At 38.8% G+C, this 25,465-nt stretch overlaps 1 protein-coding gene across 1 annotated transcript in view; it reads right to left on the reverse strand.

Annotated features, from left to right (window-relative positions):
* The window catches only part of CDH8 (cadherin 8), a 147,639-nt gene that overhangs the window by 56,996 nt on the left and 65,178 nt on the right, over positions 1-25,465 (reverse strand). Inside the window, exons 5-7 of the mRNA XM_079316086.1 lie at positions 19,221-19,340; positions 6,666-6,833; positions 2,473-2,660 (exon numbers count right to left, since the gene is read on the reverse strand). Of these exons, the coding sequence (XP_079172212.1) occupies positions 2,473-2,660; positions 6,666-6,833; positions 19,221-19,340 (476 nt within the window). The remainder of the gene's footprint in view (positions 1-2,472; positions 2,661-6,665; positions 6,834-19,220; positions 19,341-25,465) is intronic.

Below are 25,465 nucleotides of genomic sequence, written 5' to 3' on the forward strand. Positions count from 1 at the left end.
AGAAAACAGCACTGCTTCCTTGTTTTTCACAAGAAATTTACTGAAATATTCTCTCTCATGTATTATACCATTACAATTACATATCAGACAAATACTGCAAATTTGTTGGAGATGATATGAGTTGCATACCAATAATGCACCTCATCAGTGCTTTACTGGCTGGAGATCAGAAAAAAAATTAAACTGCCTCTACAAAGAATAAATATTTTATTACTTCCACAACAATGTGAGAAATGCAAGGAACTAGAAATTATTATTTGTTGGACAGGAGAGGTAAAAGGTGGAGCTAATAATATAAGAAAACACTTCAATATTCTTGCACTATAAGTAGTTCTGCATTTCAGTTTATAGGAGTAAATTAGGTAGACATCTCTCAGGAATTTCTTAAAATTGTAGCAATTTCTACTTCTGTACCTTTTCTCCTTTTTTCTTTTTTTTCCCACAGACAGAATCACAAAACAAATTACTTTATTCTATCGATATACCTGCCATGTCATCACTGTTTTTACTGTTTTACAGTCCCATATTAACTCATAAAAGATGAAAACTCAGTGGATTTAAGAGACTGAAATACCAAATAAACCCCAAATCTGTGACACTTTTGAGTGTTAGACTTTTTCATTATGGGAGATTCAAGTTTGTGTCTTGAAGCACATCAGTATATTCACTATATAATTCTCTTGTGTCTCACAACGATTCAAATTTCAAAGATGCAAATTGCCAAGCATTGGAAAGATATTAAGATTTGCATTATAATGTCTCAGGGATGAAAAGAAGAGGACATAGACACTATGAATCTGCAATGCAAATACCAGCAAGAGCACAAACAGGAATCTTCAGGAAGTCTGTCAAAGCCTTCAGAATGTATATTTTCAAATTCTGTTGATTTTTTTCAGGTATGAATCAAGCTCTAATGGGATTTGCTCTTTCTCACAAATTCTAGTAAACACAAGAAAATCTTGCTTCTTTTGCAGCTCTTGAATTAGTAAGCTTTTGAAATTATGAATGGGGGTTTATAAATCAGCACATTCACAATTTGCCAATCATGGTTCCTGTAGCACTTTTTCAATTGCTTTTCATATGCTTTACAGAAATGACAGCACCCCAATACACTTAGTCATGCCTAATCAGAATATCATATTGAAAATTTACTCAGCATTGTCTAAAGCCCATGATTTTATGCTGAAGAAAATCTGTTGGTGAGCAGTACCCTCCATACATCATCTAGTGGAGTAGAACCAAAATTATTATTGCTGTCAAAATGAAAATATGAAACAACATTATGGTTCAGATTCAGTTATGAAATAAAGCCAAGGGAACTGGGGCAAAAGGCTAATTGCCTCAGCTTACAGGAGAGGCCACTGCCTACAATAAATAACAGCAAGGAAGGGCTGGGATGTATATCATAATTTTCTCTTTAGAAAGACAAATGTAAATTTAGATAAATATACATCAGTTTATTATAAAGCTACAGTGCTGACACTGAGAAAGAGAAAATACAAAGTTTTGACAGGCAATCTGCTTGACCTCTTGAATGACCGGTACAAGTGGAATATTAATTACCTGTGCTCATTGTATTCACCTTTTCTCACTGGAATATCATGATCTGGGTTTTGTTTACTTTTGTTTTCTACAAAGAAAGATTCATTTAGGGTGATCTGTGCTATGCAGTTATAACCCATTTCCACTGCTATAAATTATATTCACATCCTTTTTCAGAACACAACATGAGGAACAGCTTTTCTCCTTCCCTGGAAAATAATGATGACTAAATCTGCAATTAATGTTTCCCTGGCTCTGCTAGAGGAGTTTTGTTCTATGCTGCCTGTCCCCATATTTCTGTACATAACTGGGTGGTGTTTTTGTGGTGTACATGGAAATACCTCACCTAGCACATATCAAGACTGTACAAGCATAGAAAAGGTAAAACAGTTTTCTTTAGGGTCCAGATCTGGCACTTTTCATGTGAAACCACTGATCTCTTTAATAAAATTCACTGAAATCCTTGTTCATTGAGTGAAGACAGTTCAACGTGAGAAAAGGCAGAGGACTAAGCTCTCACATATCAGGTGATTTAATTAATGCACTGTGATTTATTTTTCTCTGAACAGGAAATCAAATAATTGAGAGAAGTTATTTGATGAATACTCAGCCAAGATTTTACAGAAGTTTAAACCACCACCAAAGTGGAATCTAATCTATTCTTCTCCTTTGGAACCAAGGAAACAAAACCTGCATGATGTGACCAGCATGGGAGCCTGGATAAGATTAACACATTTCCAGCACCCATGGATGTCACCTCAATGAAAATTCAGGAACATGGCCAATACACCCCTTTTAATCACTGCAGGGGCTTGACACCTCATCCATGGATGAAAGAGTCCTTGGAAATCCAGCATCTCACAGAGCAAAGTCTGGCTGCCAGCTGTATGCACAATGAACTTTTATGTTTTTAACAGAGATATGATTTACCTTTCTCACTCTAATAATGCCGTCCTGAGTTTGGGCATCTGTGGTAATCTCAAATATATCCATTCCATCTCCTTCAATAATATCATAGGATGATTTAGCATTTTCTCCAATATCCAGGTCGTTTGCTTTCACCCTTCCTATTGGTTCACCAAGAGCAACATCTTCCATTACTGAGAAGTGATACAGACCTTACAAACAAGAGGAAAAGACTAAACATTACAGCTGGTCCCAGTGCCCCCTGTGTGCTCTTCAATGTTCCCATGTCCCCAGTGCCAACTCCTGAGATGTGCAACTGATCCAACCCCATTTACACAAGTTATTGACTGAAAGCAGCAGAGCACACAAGAATATTCACTTTACTGGAGGTGAGTGTCCCTTCCATTCCAGCAGTTTCCTGCTTCTTCCTTGCAGGGATGTTTTGTGTTGGCAAACACAAATATTGAACTCCTTTCAACACTGCAGAACTCACCTTTTTATACAGATATTTTATTGACAAGGAGTTACAATTCAACCAAGAAATTTTGGCTCTTATTCCACAAAAAAATTGGTCCAATATTTAAAAAACCTATTGTGTAAACAGTTACATAGCTTCAAATATTTACTACATAACTTCAAATATTTACTACTTTTTAAAATGTAATTTGATTTTTGTTGGTTTAAACCCATCCACCTCTCTTTTGTGGTAAGAAAATAATCAGGAAACATTCAACAAAACTCCTAAATATTTTTATATTTTTTTTACTGGAAATAACAACTTTTCACAGCAATCATTACTGTGTTTGCTATTTGTTGTACAGTTAGATTAAAATCCATTAGAAATTGCTATTCAAATTGTCAACATTTTTTGTTATACCTGCTTCAAACCTTTTAGGCTAAAAAGCATCAAAAAATCTATTTAGACATATTATTTCAGGTAGAAATTTTATTAAGGCAAAACCTAAAATATCCATTTTCTTTTGTACCTCCCTGTTCCTAGCAGTAGTCTAAAAACCAGAAGACACATCTTTTATACTCAAAATTCTTTCTAGAGTCCCTATATTTCTACTGCTTTTAATTGACACTCATTGAAGTTAAAGATAATACATGATCTAATCAAATGAAATGCTGCTCAGGAGTTAAAATAGACAAAAAGAATTCAAAAATAATAGAAGACACCATTAAAACTGTCTCAGAAGAACAGGGAGGACAGGGAACAACAAGGCCAGAATCCTGCGTTTAAAACTATCTAAGTGCAAATAGTTTTCCAAAAACAATGTTCAGAGCTGTTGCTTTACCTGTTGTAGCTGATGGCAGTAGCAACAGCTGAAAATAGGAAGGAAACTGTGAGGAATTCACAAATACTTGTATTAGCTACACAATGAAGTCCCAAAGTGACTTGGTTTTGATGTTCCTAGGCTAAATTATTAGAGATAATTTGGAGATCATCAAGGTTCCTCAGAATATCCATAATGGCTCAAAAACAATGAGCAGCCAAAGCAATGAAGTGCCTTGGGAGGCTAAATTATGCCTTCATCATTTACACTGCTGTCCACACTTTGTGGTTTGAATCTCCAGGCACAGCTGATTGCATTGTTAAGTTGAAACTTCGCCCTCAGATTTATTAAAATAGTTTACAAAGCATTAAGAAAAAAATTAAAAATTATGATGCACACACATTCCTCTCCAGAATTATGATTTGTGTCGTAGTGCTGAGCTGACCAAAATATTCACACTGGGCACCTTTGCAAGCCCTGGGTTTCCACAGGAGTGCACAGCTCTTCTCATTACAATTCTGTGGTAAACTGCCGGGTTAAAAACTTTGGTGACTTATAAAACGCCTCTAAAATTATTTCAGAGAGATCACAGAAGTAGTGAAAGTTCATCTTTTTCATTTCTAAAACCCAGGAGGCTAACACTCTGAAATCAAACCATAAATATACATTTCTGTCCTGCCTGGAAACAATAACCTGATAAAACACCCTGTTTCCTGAGCTCATTACCATTTATTGTGCAAGCAGCATGTATTACATCTTATGAATTTCGATTTCATTCTGGCTAGGCTTATTGTAAGTTTGATCCTTTCTTATTTTCCTTTCCAGGCAAATGCAAACTGTGCTTCAACAGTGCAAAAAAAATTAAAAATAAATAAATTCAGACCTCGCTCAGCTCTTGTCCAAGGGCAGAGTCATGGCTAATCTGTGGTGCTGGGCAGTCAGCTCAGAATGCAGCATTTTGAAAAGGCAGCATTTGTAATAGCACCCAGCTCTAATGTTACTATGGCTCATCATTAAAGCAAGAAATACATAATAAATACCCCAGTGAGGGTACTACATGTACCAGGTTTTTTTCCTAAAGAATTACCAAAATGGTCAGTGCTTATTTCTAGAGGAAAGCTTGAACCCTGCAGGGTTCAGATACAGCACCTTCCTCCTTGCTGCAGGAAAACTCATCCAGGAGCAAAGGCATTCCAGGGATAGCAATGCAGTCTTGCTGATGCCCCCAGTCAGGGTGTCCCTGTGCCCAAAGGCACTGGGAAAGGGCAGCTCCACCTGCCCCGAGTTTGGACCAGTTGTGCTGCTGCTGTTCAGGTCAGATTTCTGCCATTTTGGCAGCCAGAGGCTTTCTGAGGCAGTGCTGGTACAGCAGAAATGCCAGGTAAGTGCAATAATGCCAGTGCTGTGCAGCAGAAATGGCAGGTAAGTGCAATAATGCCAGTGCTGGCGCAGTAGAAATGCCAGGTAAGTGTAATAATGCCAGTGCTGGCACAGTAGAAATGCCAGGTAAGTGCAATAATGCCAGTGCTGTACAGCAGAAATGGCAGGTAAGTGCAATAATGCCAGTGCTGGTGCAGCAGAAATGTCAGGTAAGTGCAATAATGCCAGTGCTGTACAGCAGAAATGCCAGGTAAGCTGGCAGAGGCAGCTCTGAGCTCCCTGAGCTGGAGCCACAGGACAGTGCAGGTATAAAAGAGACATCCCTCTGCATGCTGGTGATAGAGTTCAGCTGTGGAATTGCATTGTTAGGGAAATTGTAGGAAAACACTAACACAGGGAAAGGCAATGCAACGGAACACAAAGTAAAAAATTTATGCATTTCCTGCTTTATGAGAGAAAACCTTTTATTAAGCAGAGCACTTATCTGTTAAAAACCACTAGGATGAGGTAATAAAATATGTATTTTGAAAATAAGCTTTACCTCTGCTTATTTGGATGAGATTTCTCTCTCTCTCTCCATCTCTATATACATTTTCTACAGGCCTCTAATATGATTTTTTTATCATACGCTGAGCACTAGAACAAACCCATTTTACTCTGTGTCCTCTGAAGAGGGCAAAAGTAGAGTTCAACTCATCCATACATGGGAAAAAACATTAACTTCATGCTGGGTCCCTGGGCACCTTGTCAGAAAAATGTAGTTCTAAGAAAACAAAAATGATGCAAAGTCTAGATACAGTTTCAAAAAACTTTTAACTTTAATTTTCCAGAACAAGCAGGATAAAATGCTAAGTTTCTAATAGTGTATTGGGTTGCACCTGCTCCAAATAAAATCAATCCAGTCATTATGCTCTTCTTCCTCCTTTTTTCTTTTTGTCTTCATCTTGGAAATAGACTATAGAGCTTGCAGAGAATCTCAGCAGGATGCCAAATCATTTTAACCTAGCTCAGCAAGATATCCATTGGAACCACAGTAGAAAATATGGATTTTGAATTAAAGATCAACAATAATCTAGATTCAGACTTATCTTCTTTGTTTTGCTCAGTATTGCCTAATTAGTCAAGACTTCATTCCTTTTATCTGTTTGTATTTGTCTTTTTTGGTGGTGTCACTTGTCTGCATGAGATGGAAGCAGCAAAGCACAGAAGCAACTGCACTGGGAGGAAATAAATTTGTTTTCAGAAGTCTCCCGGCCCTTTTGGGTGGGTGTAAGAGGGGTAACAAGGAAGGCAGAGATCTGCATACACTGTTGTGGACATAATTCCCTCTTTCCTAAGCTCTTAATCAGGCAGAAACTACATGTTTCAAATTACATTAAAAATCCAGGCAACATGAAGATTAAAAAAAAATATATATATATATATATAATATATAATAAAAAATTTAAAAAAACCAAAAAACCAAACAAAAAAAACCCCCCCACTTAATTTAAAAACAAAAATCAACAACACAATAACAGTTTCTGATATTGGAGCACACACACATATAATGGCACTTACTCTGTGCAAACTTTGGAGGATTGTCATTCACATCACTGAGTGTAATTGTCACTGTTGTGGTTCCAGAGAGTCCACCCATATGTCCTCCCATGTCCTTTGCTTGGATGACCACAAAATATTCTTCTTTGGCTTCTCTGTCCATGTTGGGAAGAGCTGTTTTAATTATAGCTACAATAATGTGGGGGGGGGAAAACAGTCAGGTACAGACACAAATTCAGTTTGCAGCTGTTTTTATGGATATATGCAAATATTGGCATACAAAAAATGTCAAAGGTCCAGTTGGGTTGCCTCTTAATACAAAGGATGAAGAAGAATTTGAAATTTTGAAAAAATTATATTAGAGGTCGCCTACCTTGATTTAATTAGAAGTGCACTGAAAATGTGGTTCAAAACCCAAGAATTAATCATAGCTGTGATACATATTTTACATTTTATCCCTGACAAACCTATTGGTTTCTGCCCTACCTCCCACAGAAATCCACTTTTTCCCCACAGAATTCCCAAAGAGAAGACAACCACATTGAAAGCTGATTCTGTTAGCTGTTAATCACATCTGTTCAGATTAAAATAATTTCAACACATTATTTGATCTATTTGATTATGTGATCTGTTCTTTGGTATATTGCAGGCTACAGTTTTTCTCTTAAGTCTTAAACTGAGTGTCTAAACTTGAACAGGAGAAAGACAATGACCTCAGAAAACTGCCATCACCTATTTTATCAGCTTAGAAGCTTTTAAACTTGCAGAAGTTCAATGGTCTGCTGTATACCAAAATATAAATGTCAGTGATATATATATAAATATCAACAATGGACAGTTCAGTTAATTCTGGGGCCAGATCCACTGTAGATTTCATGGACATGTAGTAGAAGAAATAATCAAATCATTTATTCTTTCCAAAATTTTTCCACCTGTAATGTGCTATTATATTCACAATATTCATTGGAAGTGCAATACTAAATTTATATGGTGCTCACTGCAGTTCAGTAAAGTCCACCATATTTATAAGACCATAAGGGACTAAAGAAGCCCCACTAAACCTAGGGAAAACAACTCAAAATATTCAATTGAAATATGGCTTTGTTGTTGTTGTTGTTGTTATAATTAATTTTTTTAATTCCATTAAAAAACAATAATGTTTCCTTGCAGACATTGACAGTAACTCGACAAATCTTTGTTTTAGTTTTGCTTTCTTTGTTGGGATTGGAATAGCTGTGGATATTCCATTTAATCCATCTCTTATTCTTTTGTCTGGCACAGGTTCTACTAATCAAGCTTTTTAGAAATTACACTCTGGCTGAAATGCTGAGATTACCTATTCAAGTAGAATAAAGAAACACTCTTTTTGCATTAATAGGGATGCCTTTTATGAAATTCTAAAATTTAAAAATTATAAATAAAATGCTAATATTTATTAAATATCCATTAAAATTTAACAATATAATACTAAGAACCTGATCAGACCTTTTTATGACTGAGGACCTCACTAAGAGCAAGGGGGTGTAAAGTATTTATAATAAAGCAATACACTTCCTCCTTGAACCATCAAATATAACATGAGAGCAGGCTTGTAACCCACACTCTTGTAATTCTTCTGCACAAAATATTTTTTGGTTGTTGCCTCACATATTTAATAATTCTGCAGGAAAACCCTCTGCCAAGGATGGGTCACCTGCAGCAGGTGACACAATAACATATCCAGAGGGACAGGGAAACTCAATTAATGAGTTTTTATTCCAGCACAGGGAATAAAAATCCCACAGTAAGTGGGGTTTGGAGCCTCAAGGCCAATGGCACAGCAGGTGAAAGTGGCTCAGGAGGGAACCCACATTATCCTGCCACACACCAAAGAAAATGCTTGTGTTAGTTTTTCTGAGTGAAAGCAGGAGAACAATAAACCCCATTTATCAGATTTGATAGGTACAAAATACAGTCAGTGAAAGAGTAGGGTCATTTCCTCTATGGCAGCCTGGGTAAGGAAAGTAAATGATGCTTAATTCTGGAAGCATCTGACAGTTGTGGCTGGCTTGGACTGACTAGGTTACTATTGATGAATAATAATGATGTATTCTGCAAATAAGTCTTTTGTTATAAGTGAAATGACTCATAAAGAGCATTCTAATGCAAATCTAGGCTATCAGAATTTGGTCCACATTCATTTTTTTCACTAATATAGCAGATCCAAATATCAATGAACCCTTATTTCAATAGGTCTTGCATTAAGCATGCTACTTTATCTCCTTTTTTTTTTTTTTTTTTTTTTTTTTTAAGGCAGAGTTTCTATGTTTGTTTGGGTTTTTTAACCTAATTTACGTAGTTAACTCTAGTCTACAGATGAGTTGTATGAGGTGCCATATTTTGTATTCTGCAGTTTCCACTGAGAAAAGTCAATTATTTCACTAAATTGATGTTTTTTTCCTAGACAGGTATTTTAATTCGTCTCTTGATGTATTGAACAGTTTAGCCCTTGCCTATGATTTGAAATAGATCAGGCAGATTAAATACCTTTAGAAGTGCCAAAATAAAAATTAAAATTTTGTTTTTTAAGACATAAAAATGTGGGGGTTTCTTTTTCTGTATAAAGGTACACGAGCTGTTATTTCAGTAGTTTTATACATATCCACTGTCACAGACCATAAGCCACTTGCCAGAAGCTGAGTCAAAGTTTCAATTTCAAACACAATAAAAGGCTAAAAAGCAGTTTACTGTTTAAATTACTATAAGAGGAAGTGAAGGTTTTTAAGAACCAAATCTATCCAAATTGCAGAGGCTGATTGGTACCACCACATTCAGAATCTACAGAATTGAGGTCAGCAACAGGGAAGGGTTGAAATTTCCTAGGAGCCAAATTTATGAACACCAAAATGCTCCATCCTCATCTATCATAATCAAGACAAATACAAGCTAAGAGGGTTCTGCATAGAGAATTCTAAGGATATTTACTTGTTCTTTTGCTTTATTCACCAGTCCTCAGGCTGGGCTTGCAGGAAACCATCTGTTTATTTTTAGAACACAGCCTGGGCTCACCAAATACCAACACACACCCAGCACACAGAACATTAACTCACTGAGCATTCAACCTGCTCTGCTTCAGTTCAACCCAGAAACAAATGGAGAATAAAATCATAATCACTTTCAGCATGCAGTGATGGATGAGAAGGAGATGTGCCAAACAGGAGTAGTTCAAAAGTAAGAGAATTACCATAAACTAATGTAAGGCAGGTAGATGCTTGTTGGAAGATTGTATTCAGAACAGTTATCAATGGCTTACTGTCAGATGGAGAGATGGATGACATGGTTCATGGAGATTGTTCTGCTTCTAGAATAATTCAAAATTTCCTGAAAGCCAGAAGGCAGGGAAAACTTATCAAGCCTTTCAGATGACATAAAATTGGGAGCCATTGCAAGTACAGGAAGAACAGGATTAGAGTTCAAAACAATTTTCACAATTTGGAGAGTCTAAAATAGCAGGATGCAACTCAATTTGGCAAGTAAAAAGCATTTTGTGTGAGGGAAACAATTAACTTCCCAATTACAATAGAGCAGATGACTCACAAGACAGAAAAGAATGTGGAGTCAAAATGAGCTGAATGTGAGACAACAACGTGCTGATAAAAGTACTCCAGCATTTCCTGGTATATTAGTTAGTGTGTGTTGTGGAAGAACTGTGGAATAATCTTTCCAGTGCACTCACACAGGTAAGGCTGCAGCTGGAAGAATGTGTCCAGCTTTGAAAAATACTGATTTATACAGTCAGGGAAGCATAAGGAAAACCTTTACAGGCAAAGAAGTAAAAATTACTGAGAACTACTCTCCTTTTCCACTGGGGATAAGAGAAGAAATAACAAGCCTAAAATATAACCCCCAAATGGGTTTCAGCTGCACCAAGAGACATTTCAGTCAAACATTAGGGGACTACTGACAGAAGGCTGCCTGTAGGATTTCAGTGTTCCCATTCCTGCAAGTTTTTAAGAATTTATCAGTCAACCATCTGCCAAGAATGGGAAGGGAAAATCTGATCCTTTTTGGGGCCAATGGCCCTCAATGCATTCTCACTCGAGGTTCCTTCCCTCCATAATGTCTAAGTCAAGGCTTTGTCTCCTTGTAGCCTGAAATAATTCCCAAAGCTTGCTGCTATTAAAATATTCACAGACATGTGGTACAACCACTGAACATGCATCCCCCAGAATCTCCCTACAGATCCTCTCCCTCAAGCTGCAAGGATCAGGAAACAGCTTGGAAGGTACAGAAGTCAAGAAGCAAACTATTCCCTCTAAGGATGAAACCTCCAAATATTGGAGTACTTTCTTTTTTTTTGGTTTTTTTTTTTGGCTGAGTTGCTTTTTCTGAGCAGCCATTGGTGTCCCACTGCTCAAGAGCAAATAAAGCAGCTGCAGAAGGGGATTTACTTTTGCAGTGGTCCTGACTGCACACACTGAGCAATTTGCACAATCTGCCTTACAACTTGAATCAGTTAAAATGCACCCCTGGGGACTACATTCAAAAACCTATTTGGAAGAATATTCACTGTCTCACTCTGAAAAAGTCCAGGGGGAAGGAAGCAAAGTGGCAGAGGCTGCAGCTCATGAAAAGAAAGAAGCAAAAAAAAGCAACAGAAATAAGGACCTGGCTTTCACTTTTGTCTCCATTTTTTCAAGGATCTCTTTGTGATAATGCTATAAAACTACACATAATAATAATTGAGCACATGGAACAAAACCAAGCAAGAGCTATGCAAAATTGGAACCTGGCCCTGAGAAGCCTTTCTCAAGCATCCCATTCATCTCACACGCTTTATTGAAGACTTCCTGCTATTTCAGCTTGCATACTTTGATACTTTGGAACTTTCCCTACTTCATTTTGCAAGATCTAAGTAATTGCTTTGATCTTTCTTCCGTGCTAGAATCTTGGTGGAGATTCTTATTAAACATAACAGTCATTTAGGACCCAAACTCCTGAAAAATCAATCTTCCAATTTCTTCAGAGCCATGAGTGGCATTCTTTATATTCCCTTGAAGGACAGCAATTTCAGTGATGTTTTAGCAGTCCATAAAAAAGGTTTACTTGGAGATCTGTGGAAAACCTGTGCCATAATTCTTAAAAAAATGAGTAAATTACAAGTACATTTACTCAAAGTTATAAAAAATGCAGTACTTTGATGATGTGATACAGGAATACTGATGCAGTGTTTTTAATTTTATTTACCTTTATCAAAATCTCCTTAATGAGAATTATCATCAAATATTCCAATTTCTGGTTTCATTTCTATCAAGACAGGAAACATATCTTCAATCTCTAGAAGGCTTCCTAACTTTCTATAAAAGTTATTAATTACAGGAGTTGTATGAACTACATTCAGATCTAGATATATTTCAAATTAAAGATATAAAACACACGAAAAACAATGACTAGCTGAAGAATCAAATGCTATATTACATTTTATATTTCTGTGACATTTTTGTATTTTCAATAGAGAATCTAACAGTGTATTCTAATACTTATATTTAGAAAATGTATGGGGAAGATGGCACTTTTTTGTTGCACAGAGAGTTCCAGGTTGAATATGGTTTTATTAATTTGGGTTTTTTAACCTAGGATTTATTGCATTTTCTCTTCCAGCCCATATTACTACATTTTTTGCAGTTTCTGCTCCTGTTTTCATCCTGAAATAGACCCTGAAAGTCTCTTACTGTGTGCCTTTCTCTGTGTGCATTCTGCTACAAGTCTATCCTATAGGACAGGAATGGACAACACCTATTATAATGTTGCCTTTTTAATTCAGGTGGACTTGTCTCAGGGTTTTAGAGAATGGGTTCAAAGCTTTAAGCTCTCCTTACCAGCCATTCCCTTTTCCCTGGGACCCTTTCACTGGCATGGTGAAAGGATCACTCTCCCACCAGCTGAGAAAAAATTCAGTAAATAAACATTTGGCACCGCATTTGTGACCTTGTTTCCTTAGGATTTTATTTGTAGCAATCTAATAGCTGTGATTACACCAGACACTTTACAGAAAGTAGCCTTGGATTCTTTTTCAGGTGCTTTCCAGCTCCAGCTGTGTAGTTCAAATTCCTCTCTCTAATTCAGTCCCTTAAAGCACATTATTTAGATATGCTGCCCGTTTTCCTACTCAGCATGAGGAACAGTCAAGTTCAAACTACCTCACAAGCTTTCTAAAATGATAGAGCTATTGCTCCAAAATGCAAGAAATACGTGTGGTATCAGCTTTTTGTTACTGCTATTATTTGATAAACTCAAGAAGCAGACATAGCTTTTTTTCCAAATGCCAATCTGCCTTGATCTTAAGCCACTCATCTCTACCAGCTGCAGACCAGCAGAACTGTTTTTAAACATCTCTGCAATGATTTTTTACTTATTTTATTAATGAGCAAGGACTGCTCCTGGTGCTACTGAAGGGCCCCATCCTAAACACCTGATCCATAATAGCTGCACTCTGTCCTTGTAGCTAATGAGGGAGAGCTGTGGGACTGGCTCAGCTCTGCTCTGGCTCTGTGTCAGCCCAGCCCTCTCCTAATGGGCTGTCACCAAGACAACTCTCAGGGCCATCAAACACCTCGGCACAAACACCTTGACACATCTCCTCGGGTTGCACAGGCTGTTTAGTACACAAAGACATGAAAGAGTCCCAGCAGTGTGAGTACAGACTGCTCCAGCACTGTGCTAACAGCAGTGAGCAGGATGCACTCCAGGAACCCTTGGGTGTGCTGCTGGATGCACAGTGCTGCCTTGGGAATGCCACAGTGCTGCCCTGGGGATGGACAGTGCTGCCCTGGGAATGCCACAGTGCTGCCTTGGGAATGCCACAGTGCTGCCCTGGGGATGGACAGTGCTGCCCTGGGGATGGAGCAGTGCTGCCCTGGGGATGGACAGTGCTGCCCTGGGAATGCCACAGTGCTACCCTGGGAATGCTGCTGGAAGCACAGTGCTGCCCTGGGGATGGAACAGTGCTGCCTTGGGAATGCTGCTGGATCCACAGTGCTGCCCTGGGAATGCTGCTCTGCTCTCTGGGCTCCATGGACCTGGATGCTCCTGCACACACCTGCCCTCTTCTAGGGAAGGTGTCCCTGCCATGGCAGGGGTGCAATGACACGAGCTTTAAGGTCCCTTCCAGCCCAAAGCACCCTGACTCTGTGATACTACAACCCTGTGAAAAGGAGTTTCTACACCCCCCTTGCTAAAGCAGAACAATGCCCACCCATCCCAGTTCATGCCTCCTTTTATTATTCCAGGAGTTTACTTAACTTCAAACCTGCAGAACTGGCACAGCCATGGCAGCAGCAGCAGTCAATAAAATGAGCTGGAAAGCAGCAGCTCAATCCATGTTGAACAAGTACTTTCTCTACACTAATCCCATGAGGGTTTAGATCTAAAGTATTTAGGAGCTGAACTATTTAGGAAGGCTCTGTTGAACACGAGTGAGTTCTGTTCCTAGCAGCTCATTACTTTCCCCTTACAGTAGTAGATTCCTTCCTATACCAAAAGTGTTTCCCCATTTCTCTCCAGCTTGAAGTGTTTCCCTGTCATTGTATCATGAGTAATTACAAAAACAGTCCCCATATCTCTCTTTTATTAATACCTCTCAAATATTTGTGCAGTGATTTCATATCCTTCTTTAATCACCTCTGATCCAGTTTATACAAATTTAGTTCAATCAATCTTTCATTATAAGTAATATTCTCCTGACCTTAGCTACCCTGCTTTGAACTTACTCAGTATCTCAGCAGTGTTGTTTTTTTTATTATGACAGCTCTTATCAGCCCTACACATAATATTCTGAGAGCACCTTGTACCATTGGGAATGAATTGGATATTAACAACCAGATAGAAGAAATAGCCTGAGCACCACAAACATATCTGTAACTGGAAAGGTGCTGGTATATACCCTCTTGCTCCCTTACTTGTTTTCATTCTGCTGGACTCTATTATAAGGTCTAAATGGAGGCAAGACTGCAAATTAAAATAAAAGATTCAAACCTGGTTTCTGTTGAGTGAAGTTTTCATTCCTCCTAGGCCTATTCATTTATGTTCTGATTTCAGGACCAGAGGGCCACACACTAAATTAAAAACTCTGTTGTTTAAAGCATGTGCTCTTCCAACTGAAAGTGAAAACATGTGTAGGGAAAAACCCCACAATTATTCCCTCTCCAAATAAATATCCACATTCTATTAGGAGAATCTTCAGCTTTCTAGGTCTGCTGACTCTTCCATCCATCTCAGCTGTACCTCCTTGAGCCTTGGCTTTGTACCAAATGCCCACATCCTAGACAACAGTGTTTAAAAGCTGGGTTTTTTTCAGCCAGACTAAGGTCTTGTGCTCCACTAATTCCATGTGCTTTCCAGTGCAGTAGGGCTTTGCTGTAATTTGCCTTCTTCCCATAGCTATATTTCAGGTATGTGTAGGAGTGACATTATTTAAGTTCATGTGAAATGTAAATAAGTCAGACACAGCTGAAAATGTATTTCCTCTGCCATCCCTATATTGTAGAACACAGTGTCACTTCATATTACTTTTCATTATGATAATCTTATTTTAAAGCTGACAGTCATGATTTAATATCCTTGAAAAAGCTTAAAAGTGAGAAGTGTACTCCAGCTACTTTTAGCAGCCTTAAGGAACCCCCTTTCCCAGCATTTGGAATTGTCTCCATTTGGATTATGAGAGAATCCATACAACTCGTGTACCTCTATAAATAAAACACACTAGGCAGGGAGCCTGGCATCATCCACTGAGAAGGAACCATAATGATATAAGGAATATATTTCAGCCCACCATGAGTTTTGTTACTAATCTGATGCCATCACATTGAAAGTTTTGTCTCTCACAGAAAAAAAAAAATCTAAATCTGTGTCTTTGTCATGTATTAATTATATCCACCCTCTATCCAGCAAAACAGTGGTCATAATAAAATTCACCTACAAAAAGTGAAAAACATTCAGAGCAAGCCATCAAAAAAGCATTTGCTCTAAGCCACATTCAGAGCACTGAGTGTAAAATAACTTCCAAATTACCTCCTTCCATGTGCCTATAACTCTTACAGAAGAACTTGCAAACTAGAACTGCAGCAATACATGCATTTTTCATCTCAGGTAATGGAAAATTATTGTTTTATGGGTCACTCACCAGCACTTGTTTCTTTGTGCCCAGCATTAGAGAGCTGTTTCAGTGAGGAGGTTTAGTAATGTGAGCTCCAGCTGAGAGAGATTCAGATAAGGGCCACATCCAGCTCCTGCCAAGTCAGGAGGAACCAAAATGCAGGAGAGAGAGAAATGCTTCCCTCCCTCACCCTCAGGTGTGACAGCCCTTCCTCAGCACAGGCACAAAGCCACATCCTCCTCCTTGCTCTCTCTTTCTGTTTGAGGATTACAGACACAGAGGAATCAGGATCATTCCTCATGGTTCACTCTCCACATGCCATTAAGACCAAGCAGAAAGGTCAGACAATCCTTACTCTGAGCCAGGAAATTAAAAATTTGCACACAGTACTGTCCTGGTGCAGGTAGCTGCACAGATCTACATTTACTCTTGGTTTCTACAAAGATAATAAAAGTCATCTAGAAAAATTGTACATAGATCAGCTCTCAGCTATACTTCTGATAACACTTGGTACACTCCTATGAATGGCAGAAAATATTTACATTCTGAAGTGGATCACTCTCACACATCCCATTTCTTAAAATGCTGATTCCATTTAGGGGGAGACACAATGTCTGTGTTCAGAAAGAATTCTGTTTCAAATTAATTGAAAAGGCTTTTAACTTACCAGCGCACTAATGAAGTGTAATCACAGAGAAAATGCAGCTGTACACACATCCCTCTCACATCTCCCAAAAATCCCAAACAACTCTCAAACCCTAAAATATCTACTATGCTTGGAGGATCACCTCCAGGTTTGATTTGTTTGGGGTGGAACACTACTGTACCTGCTCTGCTTTAATTTGGACAGTGTCACAACAGTGTCCAAACACCTTCCCATGTGAAAAGCTCCCCTGAGGGTCCTGAGGACTACAAGATAATGTGTTTTCTTGGTTTAGTCACTGGGAGCTGTGATGGTTCACATTGCAAAAAGATTGGGCCAATATAAAGAAACAAACATCTGCACACTTCATCTTTGCTTTGGACATTTTGGTTTAGAACAATCTTCACCCTGTCTGTGTGACTGCAGTTTCTACATAACTACCAGCATCTGGTTTGATCAATGATTAAATGTATATTATGTATATTCATATTTTTATATTTTATGTATATTTATATTTTGTATACCCTAAACAAAATGCTGCTTGGTGAGAGCAGGATGTGATTCCACTGCAGATGAAGGGCTCTATGTAGAGATGGCAAAGACACAGGAACAGCCTCAGTACAGGAGCTCAGCCAGTTGCAGTGATTAAGAGAAGACCATCATTTATGTCCTCCAAAGACCTAAAAAAATGGGGGATCTGAAACCATTTATTTGCTCAGAAGCAGCTCCATAAGATGAAGCCATTTAGGGACTGTGGCCACAGTTGAAATCTTTGCTAATAAATTCCCCTTTTAGACACTAACATGTCATTTTCATGGCAACTGAACTGCCCTGCAAAGGAATATTTGCAGGTGGAAATGAAGGGAGGAGAGGGGAATTAGTGCCAGTGGAACAGGAGAAAAACCTTGATTTTCAGGTTCACCAAAAAGCTTTGGAGCTCTGTGGCTTTTATGATAACAGGAATCACATTCCTAGATGAGGAATAGTTACTCCTTTGGATTGGGCATTAGAGTTTAATGCAATACAAATAAGAAAATTAAATAAAATCAAGTATTTTTTAGCATTTGGAATATTTCTTTCAGGCCATTTTTCTGTGAAAGAAAATCTGTGTAGGTGGAGAATGCACTTCTCAACTCCTTTAGGAAAGCTGATGTTCCCATGCAAGGGTACTAACTTTGCCCAGTAGAAACTGAGAAAAACCCTACAGTCAATTCCCCTTTAATGAAGACAACTCACACCAGTCATTACTGCATGCAATAATTTGTATTATTAAACAAACCAAACAGTATATTTAGATACTTGGTGGTCAGAGGTCTGTTCAGAGTTATATTTCCACTTGATTGTGACAAATGAGCCTCAGGAACTAAGGGCCTTCACTAATAAACACTCTCTTAACATACTTATTTTTGGAACAAGATGCTCTTTTTCCATTGTACTGTGTTAATTTTTTTCTCTGTAAAACTCTATTTTACATTCAGTGTAAAAATAAAAGGCTGAATCACATTCCAGAGATCCTTTTCACATTTAGGATAGCTGTCCTTCAACCAGAAAACCCCACTTTGGACTAATCCATTAATATTTATTGCTCCATACTATTTATATAAAGTGCCTTAAAGCTAAGGCATTTCTAGGAATGGGAAATAATTTTTACAAGCAATTTCATCAGAAAGATTTCAAGGAATTCCAGTTTTTAAAGACTGCAAGAGTGCTGTGTTTAATCTTTGTGAGAAAACTTAGCTTATTTAATTTATCAAAATCATCCTTTAATAATCTCTCTGAGTATTTATTTTACAGTTTTGTTACTGTGCACAAGGACAAGAATTTTTAATCCTGTTTTACAGATGCATAAATTCAAGTAGATATTTGTATGTTGTAAAAAGAGTTTTAGTTTTCTTCTCCTTAGGAGATCACAGCTGCCTCACTCCCAGTGATTAAAAAGGATTTCTAGCAACAGGTGACAGAATATTAGAAATGTTATCAAATCACCTTAAACTTTCTTTTTAGACATAACTAAATGAATTTGCTGTATGGGCAACCTATGTACAGAAAACAAGAGGGAATTAATTTATTGGCACTTCTTTCAGATGACTTTCAAGAGTATAAAACCACAGAGAAATAAAGTCACCCCAACTGCATGCTAATCAAAATTCACACCAACACTCACAGTTGATGATCTTTCTCTCCTCAAATTGATATAACCAATCAAGAAAGAAAAATAATTTTCAATGAAAACATAAAATATATTCACTGAAATTCCCAGGCTAAGCTGTATTTAGCTGGGAATTCTACAGACTCACACTGAACATTACATGATGCTCATCAGAGCCCTCAGGCCAAGCCCTGCATTCCCTCATCACTTTTGTCACACAGCTCCTCCAATGCCTTCAGCTGCTCAGGAACTTCTGTAACTTTGCACCACCCCCATTTAATTGCATTAATCCCCATTTTTCCTGTGCTTGTCCCCAGGATCAGACTCAGGAACATGAGTGAGACCCCAGTTACATCTGGGTGATGAGGTACAGAAGGACGGGATGGTCACCTCTGCAAACACAATCAGAGAATTCCCCCAGGCTGGAAAAAGCCTCTTGGACACAGAGCCCCAGCATCCCCAGCACTGCCAAGCCCACCTTGTCCATGGCCACATCCACAGAGCTTTAAATTAATAAAATGGATGGGGACTCCCCACCTTGATCTTTCTTCTTTCCCATGAAGAAATTTGTCCCAAACCCCAACCCAACCCTCCCCTGGAGCAACCTGAGGTGATTTCCTAAGCCAGGGGATGCTGTTCAGAGTCACCTACCTGTATGGGGCTCAATAGAAAAGTAAGGCTGTCCTTCCAGAATGCTATAAACCAGCTTGGCACTATTTCCATACACTGGATCATCTGCATCTGTAGCTGTTACTTTAGTAACAAAGGTGCCTAAACAGAAAGAATACACACAATTAATGTTTACACTCGCTAGAAATTTGCATATCTCATTCGAAAACTAATTTGAAACAAAAATTCATTTCCTTGTGAGCTGTATAACAATAATAAAAGAAGGAAAAATATCAGTAACAAGTTAAAATATTACTTGTGGAACAGAAACAAAACATTTTCCTTCAAGCTGATATGTGCCAGCAGTCTGAATTTCTGGGTAAAATAAAAGCCCTTTCAGTGTCTCTATTATTTAAAGTTTTTTTTTTTGTAGAATGCATTTAAAGCTACCCAATAGACCTGTGTAGACTTCAAGCACTTGCAAAGGAATCATATCAAAGGGATACAAAACACAAGGTTAATAATACAGTATAATACCTTGAATTTAAGACTTGAAAATTCACATTTGAAAGAACTTTGCCAAGTGACAGAAACCAGATAGAAAAAACAATAACAAAAAAGGTTCTTTTTTTTATTTTTTTTCTTTTCCCTTGTCTTGCAACCATGACAATGATTTGATGTGGCCACAGTGACAGAGTTGGGACAACATTGTCTCTGAAATGAGTCTCTGCCACTCAGGAGGCCATTGTTCAGCCAGAGTTATAAATTCCATACTCTGGGGGGAAAAAAAGTAGTAAAAAAAATAAGGAAATTACCCTTTTTATTTCTTAGACAACATAGCACTTGCCATTTCTGTGAGAAGCAAAATGCAATGAAATTCAGTTGGTTGCATTAAGGTTGCTGCAGAGAGGTTTATTTGGCTGATATAAAAGTATGATGGCATTAATTAGGCTGACAATAAAGACAATATCTACAGAGGGAGAGAAAGCAAGAGAAGGAGAAAGGTTAAGGGCTGAATTATGTTCAGAAGGGAAAATAATTACAGCACCCACCAAAAATCCCTCTTTCTGGATATGCCTATAAGAATAGCCTGCTGTTCCTTCTCAGCCTGCTGTGCTGTGAATCCTGATCCCATGGCCCTTCAGGACAGCAGAGCAGGGGAAGGAGATCCCTTTGGCACAGCCCTGGGCTCCCCCACTCTGTCTCTGCTTTTGTGGGTTACAGCACATGTAAATTATTTAGAGAAATGTTGGCATGTCTATATATAATTTGCATATGAATCAATAGCTGCCATCTCTCTCTTTCCCACCTGGTCATTCAAACACCAGGGGAAGATGTGGGGCTTGGGAGGATGGAGAAAATCTCTCAGGGAGCACAAGTTCTGCAGGGACTGAAGCTGTGGCAGGTTTGCTACTAATGAGACAATTCCCAGTGAAGGGAATGTGGGTTACAGAAATACATCTCACTGGAGAAAAAAAAAATGGCTTTGGCCAGTATTGATAATATATTTTTGTGTCAATTTACCCATCCTTACAGGGGAGAATATCAGCAAAGAGGATAAATGCTCCCCCAGCATCTCTTCTGGGCTCATCAGGGGCCAGAGGAGTCCTGCAGCTGGAGCACATCCCATACAAAAGGAATATTATGTCACATCTCTTTTTGACAGCTGCTTTCTGAACCTGTTTTATAAATATGCAGACTGCTCATGTTTTGAAGCTTAACTGTATTTGATGAAAGGTGATCTTATACCTAACCTTTAACAGAATAGTTTGTAACCTGTCATGGGGCCTGAGAAATGGAGTTTATCCTCAACTTGGTGGTTAGTTTGTAAGGATTTAACATCAGAAATTTATTGTTTGCCTGGTGACTATGACCAGACAGCAACAGACAACTCCTGACAGCTCTAGTGGAAGTGATACAGGGGACAGGTGACACATGTGGTGGCAAGTTCAGCAGCCTCATCCCCAGTGCCCTCCTTTAATATAAAGAGGGAAGCAGCCCTGGGGCATGGCAGAGGCTGCAGAAAACAGGGAACAACAACCAGGGAGTTTTCAGGAAGTTTGAGTGTGGATGCTGCAGGAAGAGAGGCACTAAAGGACCCTTGGTGCTTGCCCACAGAGTTCCAAGGCTTCAGAAGCTGAGGATGACAGGATTGTCTCACATGCTGGAGTTCTGCTGCTCACCTTTTGTGCTCACACCCATTACCAGGGCTCTGTTCTGCTGTTCCCACAATCGTCCCTCAGCCAAGCTGTACCTCCCTTCTCTGGAACTAAACCCCACCATCCCAGCACACCCAAATATGTCCCAGCAGATCCCAGCACACCCCAGCACAACCCAGCACATCCCAGCACATCCCAGCACATCCAAACACATCCCAGCACATCCCAGCAATCTCAGCACATCCCAGCACATCCCAGCACATCCCAGCCCATCCCATCCCAGCACACCCCAGCAATCCCAGCCCATCCCAGCACACCCCAGCAATCCCAGCCCATCCCAACAATCCCAACCCATCCCAGCCCATCCCAGAAATCCCATCCCATCCCAGCACACCCCAACAATCCCAGCACATCCCAGCCCATCCCAGCAATCCCAGCCCATCCCAGCACACCCCAGTCCATCCCAGTAATCCCAGCCCATCCCAGCAATCCCAGCCCACCCCAGTCCATCCCAGCAATCCCAGCCCATCCCAGCACACTCCAGTCCATCCCAGTAATCCCAGCCCATCCCAACAATCCCAGCCCACCCCAGCCCACCCCAGTCCATCCCAGTCCATCCCAGTCCATCCCAGCACACCCCAGGCTCCCTGCAGCCCAGGCTGCTGTCCCAGGGTGACCCAGCCACGAGTGCAGGCTCAGAGCTTCCCCCAGCTGCTGACCCAGCAGCTCTGTGCTCCTTCCTGGGGCTGCTACCAGAAACTTGTGGTTTGTAATCTCCTAGAACAGAAGATGTTTGTGCAGGACATCATACAATGGGACAGGGCTGGAAGAAGATAAGGCTCATCATAAAGTGAAAATTTTATCGAGACTGTTTCATTTTGTTTCCATTATGTACTTCATATACAAAGGAAAATAAAGAAATAGAACTGTTGACTGCTTGGAGATTGTGTTTGATTTTCCAAGCTGACTCTCATTTCAAAGGCCTTCAGAAATAATTACACTGCTTGTTTAGAAAGATTTGATATATAATTTCTATTCTTATCTTACTTCACTTGAGAATTCCTGAAGACTTTCTATAGATATTTATTTCAAGATTCCCATTCTTGAATGGATATGCTGAATCTTTGATAAGCACATTCTTTATGCTAAGTGTTCATTAGATACTAAAGCTGAATACACACTAATAAAAAGAGTTAATCAGTGTCTAACAATGCATCCAATCTTGATGCTCAGCTACAAAGTTTTGTTCTTGTAGTATAAAATAATTCAATCACTTATTGAGACCCCATGTTCAACTGAAGTTTATAAATGTATTAAAAATACATGGGTGATATATGTGTCACTATTGCCATGAGGCAGGGGGAAAGGCATAAGCTTCTTTTTCTTTCCCTTACAGGTCACCTGAAATGTGATTATAATCTCACCTAATAAAATTAATGAAGGGAGTGGACAACTGAAATACTCTCCTGCCTCCTAGAAATCAATGTCTTCCCCAGCCAGATTCTGCCATGCAGCACTTCATTTCCAACCATCACTTCTGAGGCCTGTCAAATCCAGTAATTTGCTCCCAACAATCTTACTGATGAAAATTGTTTAGGGAAGATGTGAGCGATCATGAAACAGAAATTAAAGAAATTGCTTCCACTATTGAAATTAGTTAAGCTTTGGCATAGTTTAAATTTTATAACCTTTAATTTGAATTTTTTTTTTTTTCTTTAAGCCTTGAGTCAAATTTTCTGCAGGTGTGAAACATGCTACATTATGTTGTTCAGACTGGCAATAATCAGTATATTTAGGAGCAAACCCTGTCCCCTCTGCAGCTGCAGGTGATGCTGCTGCTAAGTCAGGGCTGCTCTGGTTGCCCTGCAATGTGCTGAGAGTTCACATGGAGCAACCACTGCCACTCCCACGGGTGATGGAACCTGGGCACCAAAAGATCTGGAGAACTCAGAGATTCCTGATGGTGGGAAACAATGCAGAAAAAAAGGAACTCTCAGTTACCATGGCTGTTTTTAGCCAACCTGCATACCAGATCTCCAAGCTTTGGATTATCAATATTTAAGGGGAATTTTACTCCATTACTGACACTACAGTTATAAACTACATGTACATAAATTTTTTTCCATACATAAAGCTCTTGAAGTTTAAAAGATAAAAATTTCACTTTGAAAAAGCTGTAAGAATGCAGGGAAGGGCATCTATTAAGTAAATGCTCTTGGAAAAACAACATTTTGGGTTCTGCTCAGCAAATAAACTGCTAGGGTTGCTGTTTAATTTTGACTGCATTTGGCTTGTTTTTGTTTCTTTGTCAATGCTACAACAAACTCATTTAGCCAGAGACTATGAATTTGAAATTGTGCCATTTTTATAAGAAAGCCACTATTGTAGTCCAAGTCACTGTTGTCCTAATTACAATAATATTGCCATTATATGTAATCTGGCCCAACAACATAATCACTATTTCTTTTTTCTTTATGTACCTAAAGTGTCCTTATGTAAGCCAAACCCATTTTTTACTGAGGGATGAGTCAAATTTTAAGTTTCTCTGTTAAAAAACTTTGTTTTTTCTTCAGGTACACTTTTGCAATGCTAATGACCCTTAAACATGGATTTAACCACTATAAATATAGACTGCACAGAGATTCAACAGATTTTAATTAATGAACACTTCTCATGTGCTTTAACCATTAGCCATTGCTGATTGTTTTACTCTGTCAGTGTCAGATTGTTTTACTCTGTCTTTACAACAGGCCAGCAATCAGCAACACAATTAACAACAGGGCTATTTTTATATGGCTAGGTGAGACAGCCTGCATTTGCTGGCAAACTAAGATTAAAAACCACCATAAAAAATAAGATGTGTGTGCTCAGCTAGTGCTTTTCTGTTGTTTTGGCTGTGTTTTTATGTGCAAGTCAGGGTGCAGATTCTGCACATTAGTCAGGAAGAAAAATGCATATGCTGCCACAGAGAGTAGGAAAGCAAATTCTTTTGGTGTGGCAGTGAAATGTGAGTGCTGGGGAAAAAAAAAATCCAAAAAATCAAATTTGAATGTTCTAGAGGAGGTAATGCATAGTTGGTGCCAAGAATTTACATGAATCCATATTCAGTGAAGAACCATTTTGTTGAAAGATTGTAATGGCTGGTAAAAATAAATAACGTGGCCATAATGATGAAACCTGGTGGGACCATGTTTTGTCATCTTCCCAGGGACTTCTGGGGATTTTTTTTTTCTTTCTTTTTTTTCTCTTTTCTGATGCCCTTTTTGGTCTCACTCATTCTTTTCCCTCCTAATCTTCCCAAATCTTGACAGGGAATCTCCATTTCATTCTGAAGATATCATTACCAATCTGATGAGGCATTAGGAGAACATTTGCATGACAAAGTCTCACATTATTTACAACTCTTTTGTTGTCCAAAGAGGATCCTGTGCTTCACAACCTTCAGCTGGCTTTGGAGTTGGGCTGATGGAAGCCCTGCAGCCAAGAGTGGTCACAAAAAGCATTGTTTGTAGCCAGCAGGTCAGATAAGCATTCTTTCCAAAATGAAGCCTTTTCTTCACTGTCCCTCTTTGCTATAATCTCACAGGTAGCATGACAGTTGTTGTCATGGTAACAATATTTTATTGAATAAAACTGCAATAATCTCATAAAAACCTGCATAACTTCTTGACATGTAAATTATTACTGCCTCAAAGCTGAAGGAACTTACTCTTATTTGTTTTTCATTGTTGGTCGTTTTTTTTTTTTAAATGAAAAAACATAGTTTTAAGCCTTATCATCCTGCATTATTGCACGAGACGATTTCTAGACACAAAATCAATGAATTAGAGGTTTCACTAACCAAATAAAGAAAATGTTTATGAAATAGGATTCTGTTTAAAGCACTACAGAACTTGTTAACATATGCAAATTACCCACATAAAATATCACTGCATATCTTGGTGTTCATGCAGATATATAAATACATGCACACATAAATTGTGGGAATGTTGCACGAGTGTTTAAGGGCTCTTTTGCAGATCATATGTTATTATTTCAGCCCTACCTTCTGCACCTGTATTAGAATGTAATTTTATTATTATTAAGAGCTAATTCATTGCCAAAGCTCCAGGAGTCCAGTGTGTGGAT

The sequence above is a fragment of the Erithacus rubecula genome (assembly GCF_903797595.1).
Source record: "Erithacus rubecula genome assembly, chromosome: 12".
Taxonomy (NCBI): Eukaryota; Metazoa; Chordata; class Aves; order Passeriformes; family Muscicapidae; genus Erithacus; species Erithacus rubecula.